The sequence below is a fragment of the Peromyscus californicus genome, unplaced genomic scaffold, assembly GCF_007827085.1.
Source record: "Peromyscus californicus insignis strain IS unplaced genomic scaffold, ASM782708v3 Scaffold_23__1_contigs__length_62951481, whole genome shotgun sequence".
NCBI classification, from domain to species: domain Eukaryota; kingdom Metazoa; phylum Chordata; class Mammalia; order Rodentia; family Cricetidae; genus Peromyscus; species Peromyscus californicus.
In genome coordinates this window covers 32,456,324-32,469,678 of record NW_026294534.1, presented here as the reverse complement: position 1 = coordinate 32,469,678, position 13,355 = coordinate 32,456,324, and the positions used below count along the sequence as shown (strand labels likewise).

Here is a 13,355-nt window from a genome sequence, read left to right as displayed (position 1 = left end):
TAGAGCCACCATGGAACTATCTGTACTTCTCCTTGAGTTACACCTGAAGGAATCTAATCTTACCACAGAGACACCCAAACATCTATGTTTACTGCTTTGCTATTCACAGTAACCATAAACAGAACAAGTCTAGATGACTGTCAGCAGATGAGCAGCTATTATATACACAATGAAACTTTTATTTGTCGGTAAAAATGAGTGAAATGGTCATTTATAGGAGAATAGATGGAACTAAGAAATCATGTTGAGCTAAATAAGTCAGACTCAGAAACACATACATGATTTCTTTCAGACACAGAATTCATCTGTCTTTTGTATAGTATATATGTGTGTATACATGTAAATACGTGTGTGTGTGTGTGCACACCTTGAAAATAGAGGGACTGTGGCGAAGAAGAGGACTAAAAGAAAAGGGATAATTGGGGAATAAAAGGGGTGACAGAGACAACAAAAAAAATCACATTTTGTCTTGTGTGCTAAATTAAGTATATATGTGCAGGTGTCTACACACACACGCACACATACATGGGGCATGAAAGTCGAGGGCAAATTTTGGGAGCAAAAGGATGGGAAGATGATAAAGAGCAGTGAGTGGTTAAATATAGATAAACTATAACTATATATGTGCATAACTACCATATTTTATATGACATGAACTCACTGTTTTGTAAGCTAGGTAAAAATTTAAAAAATTAGGATGGTATCTTGCATAGTGTAAGGGCTCAGTGTCAGTGAAGGCCAACAATAATAGGATCATTGTTGTTCTTACTGAGTAAAAAGATCTCAGTGGGGAGACACAGACAGAAATTAAACACACGGGCAGCTGCAGGGGGAAGTGTTGGCCTGGAAGTGTGGATTTTGAGTGCATCAGTCCCAGTGGAAACAGCAGACAAGCTATGTATGGTGAGTTCTGGTGAGGGAGGAGAACAAGACCAAGTTGAAGCCCTGGTGAAGACTAGCTTTGAAAGGTACCAAAGAATAGGACCCTAAAAAAGGAATAACCAGACAACTAGGGGGAACTAGCTGAGTGCCTGCTACCCAGAGGGCTGAACAGTAGTGCAGAAGTCAATGCAGGCACTGGGGATCAAGTCTACTAATGTGCCTGAAGACAGATTGGGACACATTGAAGTCAGGTGTGAAGAGTCTTCTTAATTGTTCATAGTAAAAATGGTCATTAAAGACTTCTCTGGCACAGCCACCAAGACAGAGGCGGTTTCTCTCACAGAGCTGACACCACAGGGATGGTGTGGCGAAAGCGGGATGAGACTGAAATCTTAACTGGTTTTCTCACAGGGTTCTGCACCCAAAGCCGCCACCACCCCGGGAAGGAGCATTTCCAAGCCAGACTCCTGCAGCCTGAGGAAAACACCAGGTCTCAAAGCCAAAGTGGGGCCTGCCGTTTCCTGCCTGAGGAGGAGGAACGATAGTAGAACCCTGGGCTCCGACAGGGCCTTATCGCCTCAGAGGATCAGGCGTGTGTCCAGCTCTGGTAAGAATAAAGTAACTCAACCACACATATTATGCAACACTTTATGAATTATTTGCATGTAAAATTGGGCTTGGCAGAAAGCAGAAAGACCATCTGGTTTTAGAACTAATGCATTATGTCACTAAAGCAGCTAGCCTTTTGTGGTCCAACAGACCCTCGGGAAAGACGGGAAGTCTGGGGAGACAACACAGCCCTCACCCTTGAGCAGCTCAGAGCTGCTTCGGGGAGTGACTGATGGGCGTAAACTCAGAGTGTGTGTCTATAACTGTGCAGTTGGCTAGCTGTTCAAACATTGTGATAACCTTGGTTGCCAGTTTGACACACCTGGGAAGAAGGAACCTCAATTAGGGAATTGATTTAATCAGATTGGCTTGAGGGCATGTCTATGGTGCATTTTCTTGCTTGCTAATTGGTGTAGGAAGAACCAGTACACTGTGGGCATACTGAGGCAGGTGGATGGAGAAGAAAGGTACCTGAACATGAAACCTGGGAATAAACCAGTAAGCGGCATTCCTGCATGGTCTCTTGACTTCCCCAGTTACGGACTGTGACCTGGAAGTTTAGGAGGAAATACCTCCCCTCAAGTTTCTTGTAGTCGAGGTCACAGCTACAGGAAGCAAACGGGAACACGTGAATTATTTTATTAATTTTTTTTTTTAAAGCAAACTGAGTGTGGTGGTGCACCTGTATAATCCTGTTACTTGAAAGGCCCAGGCAGGAGGATTGCAAGTTCAAGCCCTGCCTGGGATGATTTTGTGTGTGTGTGTGTGTGTGTGTGTGTGTGTGTGTGTGTGTATGTATGTATGTATGTACATACACGTACGTGTGTGTACATACATCTCAAGACTTCGTCTCAAAAATAATTGGAGGGGCATGTAAGATGACTTGAAGGGCTGGCTTCTAAGCTTGATAACCCGAGTTTGATCTGAGGGTCCCACAGAGTAGATAGAGCACCAACTCCCACAAGTTGTCTTCTGGCCTCCACATGTACACGCTGGCTTGGGTGTCCTCTCTTTCTCTCTCACACATTAAATAAATATAATAAAACTTTAATAAATGGCTATGTGCTTAACATGCTGTAGTGGTTTTTGAAGGTTCACAAATACTCCCATCACATATGAAGAGATTTTTTTTCCCCCTTGAATTTTCCCGAAAGATGCTACAGGGATAGGAAAGCAACTAAAATTTTCTAATATGAACTTTCGTTTACCTTGGCTTGGCTTTTAGAAGTTCTAGTTCTGGTCAGATTAGGCTGAAATTTGAGAGTACCAAGAGTGGCTGTTAAGGGCCTTACTAAACCTGGCAGCTGTACAGATCGCTCTGTGTTGTGAGCCGGAACAGCAAGTGCGAAATTCATCCGTTTCATAGACGAAGACGAAAAGCCTGTTTAGTCACCCCAGTGTAGGCTGAGAGCAGTCCGTAGGGAAGGCCTTTTATTTCTGCAGGTACAGCCATGAGCACGTGAAAGACATGTGAGATGGATCCCTCATAAAAATAGTGACTACTATTGAATGTTAAAAAAATGTGCCTCTAAAGTGATGTGTCCCCACATGTGAGAATGCTTTACAGAGCCCATAAAACCAGCTGGGTCCTGGAGGACCTCTTTACTGCACCACAACTCAGCTTTTTTCACGGTTGATTTGCCCATTCTGCCTCAAAGCTGCTGTGTGAGAAGGCTGCGAGGCTTGGACATGTGCTGTTTAGATTCTTAGTGTCAAGGTCAGGAGTATGCAGGAGCAGACCCCGGCTGATGTGGGAGAAGAGGAACTGGCCCCTCATTTCCCTCTCCAGGGGATCTGAATGAACAGAAATGTGTCCTCCTCAAGTGTTCATGATTTAGGAGGAAGAGAAGCGAAGCTAGAGTGTGGGGGTGCACTGGTCCTTGTTTTCTGTATTGTCACCACTGGGGGGCTCCAGGGAGGAGGTCCAAGGTCCTCCTTGCTGCTGCCTGATGGGGCTCTTGGTCCTTGCCAGGGGCTGGAGCACTCCCTTCCTGCTTTGATGTTTGGAGCACTTGGGACTTGATGCTGCGTAGAGCTGTGCTCACTGGCACCCTGGCCTGTAGTTAGGTAGGGGCCCTGTGTTCTGGTTTCATTCTGGCACCACTGAGCTGCCAGGCCTGGCAAGCATTTCCCTTCCCTTGGCATGGACACTTGTCAAGTGTAAGGGTTTCAGAATCTGAGGCTCCAAGAGTTTTTGCAGTCTTATTTTTCTAAGAATGATGTGGAACTGGTCTAGTTTTCTGAGAAATGGCTGCTACTGGCGTGATTATGGGAGCAGTGTGATGTTTGGATACTGACGCAGACATGCCTTTTAGAAGTCAGGTCCCCACCCGGGATCTGTTTAAACAGATGGAATTCTTTATGGAGGTGATCAGCCCTTTTAAAAGTTCCTTTCCCATGTGTTATGTATATTGTGTCTCAAGAGAAATGTGGACCTGTTAGTCTAAAGATTTATTTTATTTTATGTGGGTGCTGGGAATTGAACCAAGGTGAGTTTGGTAACTTACTATGTATTTAAATTTTCAGTCAGTTAAAAAAACTAAATTGTAGATATTACATATATATATATATATAATATGTAATTATATATATAAAATATATGTATATATTTTATATATATATTTTTTGAGACAAGGTTTTGCTGTTTCCCTGGCTGATCTGGAACTTGCTGTGTATCCCAGGTTGTCCCTGAAGTTGCAGCAATTCTCCTGCCTCTGCCTTGAGTACTTAGGGTGCCGGCGTGTGCCACCATGCCCAGTTACTTGGCAGTTTTCTATGTATGAGTAGAAGAAAATGGAGTGTAACTATAACCACAGTGGGTTTGAATTTAAGTTTTATTTTTGTGTGGTTAGAAGACTTCTGTGGGCTGAATGTTTGTGTCACCCCACATTTAAATGTGGAAACCCTAACTCTGGAGCTAAGGCCTGTGAGGAATCACACATTTAAGCTAAGTCATAAAGACGAGATTGACTGAAGAGGAAGAGGAAGAAATACCCGAGCTGTAGCCCAGCCTTGTGAGGTACCAGAGAAAGGGACCATCTTGAATCCGGGAAAAGATTCCTGCTAGGAGCAATTTAGCCGAGACATTGGTCTTGGGGACACCTCAGCAGCTAGAAATAAGAGAAAATAAGTTCCTGTTGCTTGGGTCAGCCAGTCTGAGGTGTTTGTTCTGGCTAGCCTAGCTGAGGTAAGACAGAAGACTAACTCAGTTGTGCAGTGTTATGTTTAAAAATTAGTAACTGGGACTCATTTGGAGAGTCACCATAATAAATTGAGAGGTGTTTGTTGTGGAGGGTAGGAAATGTAACACAGCTGAGCTAAAGGTAGAGCAGAGGCTCCAGGAGCACGAACAGTGTGCCTTTAGATGACTAAGAGAGCCTTTGCCCTTTGCAGTACAATGGAGTGTTTGTGTATTCGCAAACTGAGACCCAGTGGATACCGCTGTCATCTCCCACACTTACTGTTGGGAAGGTGAGTGGCGGCAGTCTTCCAGCCAATGTGGGGTTTTCAATGAATCCTTTCAGAAAACTGAGCAGAAAGTCAGACCCAGAGTCAAAATAGCATTTTTTTTTTTTTTTAAAAAGCTCTAGACTTGAGTATGAGAAAGAATACAGTTAAACTATTGGGGTGCTTCCATTTTACTTGTCAAATGTGGAAATTTATGTATGATGCCAGGGTGTAAAATGATGTAAGTCAACCCAAGTACTCTCTCTTCTGAGTGTGGCTTTTGTTGTCATCGTCAGTGGTGGTGGGTGATGGTGGGTGGTGGTGGTGGGTGGTGGTGGGTGGTGGGTGGTGGTGGTGGTGGTGGGTGGTGGTGGGTGGTGGTGGTGGTGGGTGGTGGTGGGTGGTGGTGGGTGGTGGTGGGTGGTTGGTGGTGGGTGGAGGTGGTGGTGGTGGTGGTGGGTGGAGGTGGTGGTGGTGGGTGGAGGTGGTATTGGTGGTGGTGGTTGGTGGTGGTTGGTTGGTGGTGGTGGTGGTTGGTGGTGGTACTAGGATTGAACTAGGAATGCCGGCTAGGCAAGTGCTCAACTGCTGGACTAGATTTCCAGCTCTGTTTTGTTTTCTTTTGTTAATGAACTCCATTAAGTATAATTAGATAATGATGGAACTTTTTGTAACAAGTATTATAACGCTGATGATGATTAGCTCACTCAATTAAATGTATGCCAGTTTCTAGGCCTCTAAGTTAGTCATTTCACCTGAGTTTACTTAACCCTTACGGTGATTTTTTTCTGAGGCTTATTTCCAACTTGTAAACCAGGAACCTGACACTGCTGACTTAAATGACATACTGAGGTTTTGCAGCTGGGGAGGTCAGAGGTGGGACTCAAACCAGAGAGAGGGGCCGAGTTAGAGCTCTTAGTCTGGTCACTCTAAAGGAGCACCATTGGACCCTGGTTTTTAACAAATTAAAAGTTGTTTGTCCCCAGCTAAATGGTTTAAAAAGACTGTGGTCTTTTTAGACCCTGGGCTTAAAGAGGTCTTCTCAACTTTCTGCAATGTGGATTCTTTGACAAGAGTATTAAAAACTGATGGCCTGGAGGAAGTGCCCAGCCAGGAAGCTCACTGTGCTGTGCTCCATTCTGACGACGTCTACAGGGATCCACTCACTAGTCCATCTTAGTTTGGACTGATGTGGGCCTCTAAGGGTGTGCTTCTCTGGGTGGTGTTAACTGTCTCCTCAGAGTCCAGCCTGAAGCATCTGGTCTGACAGAAGCAGGATGGGACACCCTCTCTACCCTGACACCTTTATCTGAGCTAGGAAAGCCTGGTCCACCCTCCTGTCCCAACCCAAAAGCTGCCCAAAGGGCTGTGAAGGGGTGAGCGAGGCCTTGAAGTGAATCAGGGCTGCATGCAAGAGACAACTTTTTAGTTGTACTCTAGAGAACAAGAAGTAGCATTAGGGGAGAGTCAACTTTCATTTTTGTTTAGCTTATTGTGGGTTAGTATATCGCTTTTGAGATACATCCAGAACTTGTAATGATGTGTCTGTTACTGTGGATTTTTCTTCTTTCTCATTCACCTGTATAGCTTCTGCGTTTGTAGAAACACATTTTCTCATGTATTCAGCACTTTAAGATCTTTAAAAATCTTATTTTCTGAGTTTGAGACAGGTAGTAAAAGTAGAATTTTTCTCATTATTAAAAATTAGAAATTATCACTCCTAACAGATAGTCTTATATTTGTGACTACAACACACACATTAGGAGTGTGTCCTGGGACTTCTATTGCAATAGTAATCGGAGTGGATGGGCTTTGGGAGTGTTATGATGTGGCAGGCACTATCCTAAGCATTCTTGTGTTCATGCTCACAGCTCATGAGGGGGTAGGTACAGTGATTGATCATCTCTAGTCTCCACAGGGGCATCTGACAGTTTGCACGCTCGAGTCACCACCGAAATTATACAGCTGATAATGAGCGGAGACTGGGAATGCGCCACGCTGATCACCTACAAGAGTTGGTGGGTAGGCTTTGCTCCTTACACATGTTCATTAATGGACACGAGTGCATTAAAAGCTATAGAAACCGGATGACAACGCAGTGAGTGCTTGTCTGTGCTGGCCTCTGTGCTCAGTGTTAGGGATAAAGAAGTGCAAAAGAAAACAGACCCCCAAAGCCAGGTGGAGTGGAACACACCTGTAATTCTGGCACTCAGAGGTTAGTGGCAGGAGGATTATTAATTCTAGGCCAGCCAGGGCTATTGTGTAAGACCCAGTCCCAAGACCACCACCTCCACCTCCACCTCCTCCCCCCCCCCTCCTTCCCCCTCCCCCTCCTCCATACACACACACACACACACACACACACACACACACACACACACACACACACAAGAGACAGGCAACTCCAGCCCTGGTGGTACTTATCCTCGAATAAGGGAAATTAGAAAATAAACTAAGTGAATGAAATGTTCAGTACCTAAAGTGGTGGGTGATCAGCGCTTAGGAGAAAAAGCAGTGCAGAGCTGGACTGTACATTAGAGGGTCAAGAAAGACCTCAGTGGGAGGACTTGGGAAAACCACTGGAGATGGAGGTGTTAAGCGCGTGACTGTCAGGGTGATGGAGTTCCTAGGCAGAGTGAACATTGCAGAGAACCCGAGAAGCTTGGGGGTGGGTCCTGGAGAACTGCGTTGACCACCATTAATAATGGAGTCTGGAGAATGGACGGGAGAAGATGAAGCTGGAGCAGGTAGGGCTTGTAGGCCCAACATCATCAGTGAGTTTAGTCTTTCTTGACATTCTCCACAGCTCTCGGTAGTAATTCCAGAGAAGATTGCTTTATAGAGTGACTCACAAAATGTCACTATGCATGCACTTGCTTAGCCATTAAGGAGCACCCGCTATGTATTGGGCAGTCCACTAGAGTCTGAGACTACAAATGAGATTAAGTCAGTATCCTTTAAGCATTGGGGGTGGGGACTGGAGAGGGGTGTCCAAACAGAGCATTCTCAGCTGAATGTCCTGGCTGCTGAGACTGTGCTGTGCTGTGTGGTGATTTTCTTACATGCCTGTCTCCTGCCAAACTGACATCCATAGGCCAGAGTCCAAGGAGGAGTTATTTTTATATTTCCAGTGCTCAGCACAACATACCTGTTATATAACAGGCATTCAAAGTGTCCTTTAGCTGGATTTGATCAGGGACTTAGACAAAGCACCGAGTCTCTATAGTACAGGGAGGAAACCAGCTCAACCCGAAGGAAGACTGGAGAAGAACGGGTCATTTGAGCTAATCATTGTGTATGCCTAAGGGATCAGGAGACAAGGTTGATAGCATCATCAAGTCTTCTGGAAGGCTGTGGAATATATGGGGGATGGTGGGGCCACGTTCTGGAGTAAAGCATGTGTTCAGATCACTGAGAGTTGAGCCTCTGTTTCAAGGGAGCTGCAGTCAGACGGACTCCAGTCATCTAGGTGCAAATCCCAAGGCTCCTGCATGGTTCAGGGAATAGAAATAGAGCGTGTGTTTAAAATATTGTGCACTTCCTGATCTGTTTGCTTGGTGGAGAATGGTCTCCAGGGTATGTCTACAGCTTTCTTTGTTAGATGGTTGGATATATACGGGGAGAGGTCATAAGTCAAAATTGGGAAAAGAGAACAAGAAAAAGTTTTCAGGAGGTCAATGCCTACAAACCACTTCCAAAGATGGTTGCATGTTTCTGACTGGAGATGAGACAAATGTGTGCAGGTTACTGGGACCTGTGGAAAAAGAGCCCAGGAGGATGAGAGCAAGGAGATAATTACAATAGCAGGCAACGAGAGGATGGAGGTGGGAACGCATACAGATGGGTTTGTCTTTGAAATAAAGGGAATGAAGTCTGTAGATGTGAGATCAGTGAGAATGAATGGAGGTTAATATAGTGAAAGTGAGGAATAACATTGATCCGTTTTCCAGCTCGCCTTTGTGGGCAGAGATGACTCATCCTAAGAGTTTCCAGGGATTTTAATTGACTCTTTTTTTTTTTTTTTTGGTAACCCTAGGAAAGAAAATAAACTAAGACAGTGATGAGTGTTGAAGTCTCAGTAAGCTTCTTGCTCAAAGGAGTTCTGCCCATGATCTTGGCTGCTAATGAGCCTGGACGCTGTCTTTGGTGGTAGTTTTGGTGCTGGGCTTGTCCCCGGGACCTTGTGTATGCCCATTGAATGGCTTTCCTGTTGAGCCGCAACCCAGGCTCGTCCTCCATTCCTTTCTGGATTCTCAGTCTAAGTGCCAGATGCTAAACAACTTTCTTGGTGGACATAGGAAGGCTCCATCTGTTTCTGGAAAGCTGGGGAAGGATGGACTCTCCTCCAATTCTTGTTTTATTACGTTCTCTCAGGTTCCCAGGCTTGTGACTGAGGAAGTTATTTTTGTTTCATCCCCATTCTTGAACAGCCGATACTTTGTGAAAGTACTCACAGAGACAGGTACTGACGGCAACACCACGCTTCTGTGCAATTCAGGTCATCATGAGAACCTTGCTTTGAGGATGTTCTTGTTGCTCTGTCAAATTACCCCTCTTGGGACTGGGATTGTCTGTGTTGTGACTCACCTGTGCTGCTGCGGCTTCATCATGTCAGTTAACCCTGGAATCTAAGCAGGCGGTGATGGTTACACTAAGAATAGTTTCTTCTACCCTCCCAGGAGAGAGAGCGTTATTGTGGCTAAATCCTGAAGTCACATTTCACAGTATGTAAGCATAGAGCAGAGCTGAAGCCCTGTGTTCTGGATGGTAATTGAGTTAACAGGTAGTCAGAGGGTGACAGGTTTATATGGCATAATCCAAACCCAGAGACTGGCGGGTTGGACAGATTATGATTCTTGACAGCCAAATATGGGAGGTGACGAGTTCTCATTTTATATGTTATTCTAACAGTAAAAAGGATAAACAGCAGCACTTCTAACAGCTATGGGGATCGAGTCACTGCCTTGCATCCTTACTTAGGTTAAAGGTCAGCCTTAACTGACATGGATGTTTTCTTATGTTTAAGACCCCCAGTAGGGTAGATGTGATTTTTACCTGTAATTGCAGCCCTTGGTAGGTGCAGGCAGGCAGATTGCCCTAAGTTTGAGCTACACAGACCCTGTCTCAGAAAACAAACCAACCAAACAAAACCCAGAAATAAAAAGGATACACATGGATGGAAAACTAGACAGAGGATAATTGAAAGGTTGAGGACCAGGATAAAGGTCAGGATAGAGAGGCTAGAAATAGAGGAAGGTGGCTGGTCAGAGGGGACACAGTGGTGTTCTAGCAGTCCACTGGAGAAGTGAGGACACCCTGCGACCAGATCTGTAATAAAGAACATGGGGGCAGCTTTAAAGCAAAGCCAACCAGTATAACTTGACTTCCCCAATGCTTTGAGTTTTACTCAGTTTCTTCTCTTGCCATCATAGGTTATTTTAAAAGTGGGTGGCGTTTTAATTGAAAAGCCAGGAGGGAAAAAGAAACCCTCCTTTCATCTTATACCACTGATAACCTCTGGTGTCAGAATATATGGCTCTATTCCTCCTATGCATATATAACTGACAGGGCCAAAATCTACTCATAGAAGTCCCATTCTGAACACTCAGCAGTCAGATCAGATTGGTTGATGGCACTTTTTGTTCACAAGGTGCATGATACTGTTTAGGGTTCCTTTTTTAAATTTATGTATTTGAGTACTATATCTGCATATACACCTGCATGCCAGAAGAGGGCCTTGGATCCCATTATAGATGGTTGTGAGCCACCTTGTGGTTGCTGGGAATTGAACTCAGGACCTCTGGAAGAGCAAGTAGCCAGCATTCTTAAACTCTGAGCCATCTCTGCAGCCCCCTTTAAGATTTTTAAATTTTGTTAGCAACACAGTTTTCAATGACTACATTTTTCTGCCTGTGTTTTCTATTTGTAGGATGGTATTGTAACAACACCTCAGGATGTGTAATTTGCAAACAATAGAAATTAATTTGGTATGCAGTGTAAAGGACGGGAAGTCTGGAAATATGGTGCTAGTATCATCCCATGCACACAGGGCAAGGGGGTGTGAGAGAATAAACATGTAAGAGAGGATCAAACTCACCTGTATAACAAACCTGTTCTCCCAGGAACCAAGTACTTGGCAAACAGCATTATGCCGTCCAGAACTGTCACAGCCTCATTTCCTTAAGAGGCCCTTCCTTCCAACACTGCTGCACTGGTGATTAAGTTTTCAACACATGTGTTCTTGAGGGCTTGTTTAAGTCATAATGGCTGTGTTTACTTCTTTAGCTGTTTATGACCATTGAGGGAGGTTTCCAGATCTCCCCCACCATGCTATAATAAACAGCCCTACATGGAAGTACTTTGCACGGGCGTATATAAGCTGATCAGACGTTTCTCGATACATTCCTCAAGGTGCACTCAAAGGGTGTGGACGTTTTTAATGCTTTGGGTACCTTTTATTAAGTTGTCATTCAGAGACACTACGCAAGTCTCTGCACCATCTCTGACGTTTGAAGAATGTTTTCCAAGGCCCTTGCCAGCGTTTTGTTATTTCTGAAGCTCTTTCCTGAGATTCATGTTTAGGAAGGTGTGAAATGGCATTTTAATTGGTCTGTAACTTGGTACTCAAATATTTATTGACTGCAGGTAGATTCACTTACCATGAGCTGGAGAATGACAGTGAATACAGGATCAAAACAGGCCCTGGAAGTTTCTGTCATGTTGTGCAAAATGGGCTGTCTGTGATTAAAGGATAGAGTGTGTTTGGTACTGATAATCTGAGAAGATAGAAAAACTGCTGAAAGAGAAGAGGGGGATATGAAGCTCATGGTGCATGTGTTCGTGCTTGTGTGTATGCGTGTGTGTGCGTGTGTGGGGGGGTGCGCATGCGAGTGAAATTTTAGTGTAGTAGGAGGGGGCTGTGAGTTAAGGACTGAAAGAGCCAACCAAGCCTCTGATTAGCAGATGAAACCTGGGTGAACAGCAGGAGGCACTTGAGAACTGTGTTCCAGGAATTGAAGGCACAACTGGGAACACAGAAAGTTAGAAGGTTGGGGAATGCAGAGCTAAGTTATGTGTCGTCTTAAAAGTCCTGAAGACTTGGGTTTGAGCCTTAGTGACTCACACCTTTATAATCTCACTGTGTTGAGAACAGACTGAACGCAAGCGAGTGTAGGAACTGGGGAGGAGGTGGTATTGCTGGAATTGTAGCAGCAGATGTTTTTTAGGACCAGGATGGCGGCAGCTTCTGGAGGTGTGCCAATGCATGGATATTAGAAGGAAAGCTGATGGGGTTGAATGAGGGATGAGGAACGGAGAGATGGTGTCTTTCCACTGAGGTGGAAGGGATGAGGAAGACGACAGAATGGAGATCAGGAGCTCGGTTATAGAGATACTAAGTTGAGGCAAATAGGAGTGATAAAACAGGTATGGAGTGGCAACTCTACATGGGTAGTCTAAAAGGCTTTGGTTTAGGGATACAAATTTGGGATTCAGCAACCTGTAGATAGCGTGTGTGAAGGCACCAAACGGGATGAGGCTACAGAGGGTGGGAAGTGACTAGGTCAAGGGCGCCTGTCTGGTGCTTGGAAGCTGAAAGGAGTAGAGGGGTGAGGGGACATCATGAAGAGGGTCAAGAAGGGACAGCTAGGGATGGAGGGGGGATGTCAGTCAGGACTGGCCACAGAAGAATCAGGTACCCCCATCAGACACGACTGACAAGACCACAGGGCAGGTGAGGGCAGTTTGAAAAGCGGGTAACAATTGGCTAAAAACACAGGGTTGTGCAGCTATTTAACAGGAAGCCTGGAGGAAGGCCATTTCCATGTTTGGTGATAAAAAAAAAAAAAAAATGTCGCCTCTTGCTTGCCTTGTCCTTCCACCCCTGCTGCTCAGCACATTCGTGACAAAAATCAGTTAAAACATGGTCGCCAGAAGTTCCACCTAACCGCACACTCTTGCTGCTGTTCTCAAAGGCTGGAAGCCAAGGGCGGTGTCCCAGGTTAGCAGCTTAATTTTCACATGCCTGTCTGTGTTCGTCGGGGAGGAAGCATACTTCTTGAGGGCGCTCTTCTCAGACCTCCGTGGCCCCAACCAGAGATGAGGATCACTCCTTATATCACAAGAGGTCAGGAAAGCGAGCGTTCAGCTTTACATTTTTTTTTTCTCTCTCTCTGTGGGAGCACTGAGGATAGAGAGTAAAAATATGACAGTTGGGGAGCCAGGAAAGGTATTCGAGATGGGGGTACACCCTGACAAGGTTGTGTTTGTTGACTTCACTTGCCCATTAGGGCTTTTGCTTATTTGTATTTGGAGCAAATGGTTAGGACTGAGTTGGTGCTGCCATTTGTCCCATTTTATTACCTTATTGTTAATTTTATACACAGTGATTTTTTTTAAAAAGTTTTTTACGCTGTCAA

At 44.9% G+C, this 13,355-nt stretch overlaps 1 protein-coding gene across 2 annotated transcripts in view; it reads left to right on the top strand.

Annotated features, from left to right (window-relative positions):
* Mtus1 (microtubule associated scaffold protein 1) overlaps nt 1–13,355 on the top strand; it is a 147,980-nt gene that overhangs the window by 58,245 nt on the left and 76,380 nt on the right. For both annotated transcript variants that reach the window (XM_052752092.1, XM_052752089.1), the window contains exon 3: nt 1,294–1,489. In XM_052752092.1, the coding sequence (XP_052608052.1) occupies nt 1,294–1,489 (196 nt within the window). The remainder of the gene's footprint in view (nt 1–1,293; nt 1,490–13,355) is intronic.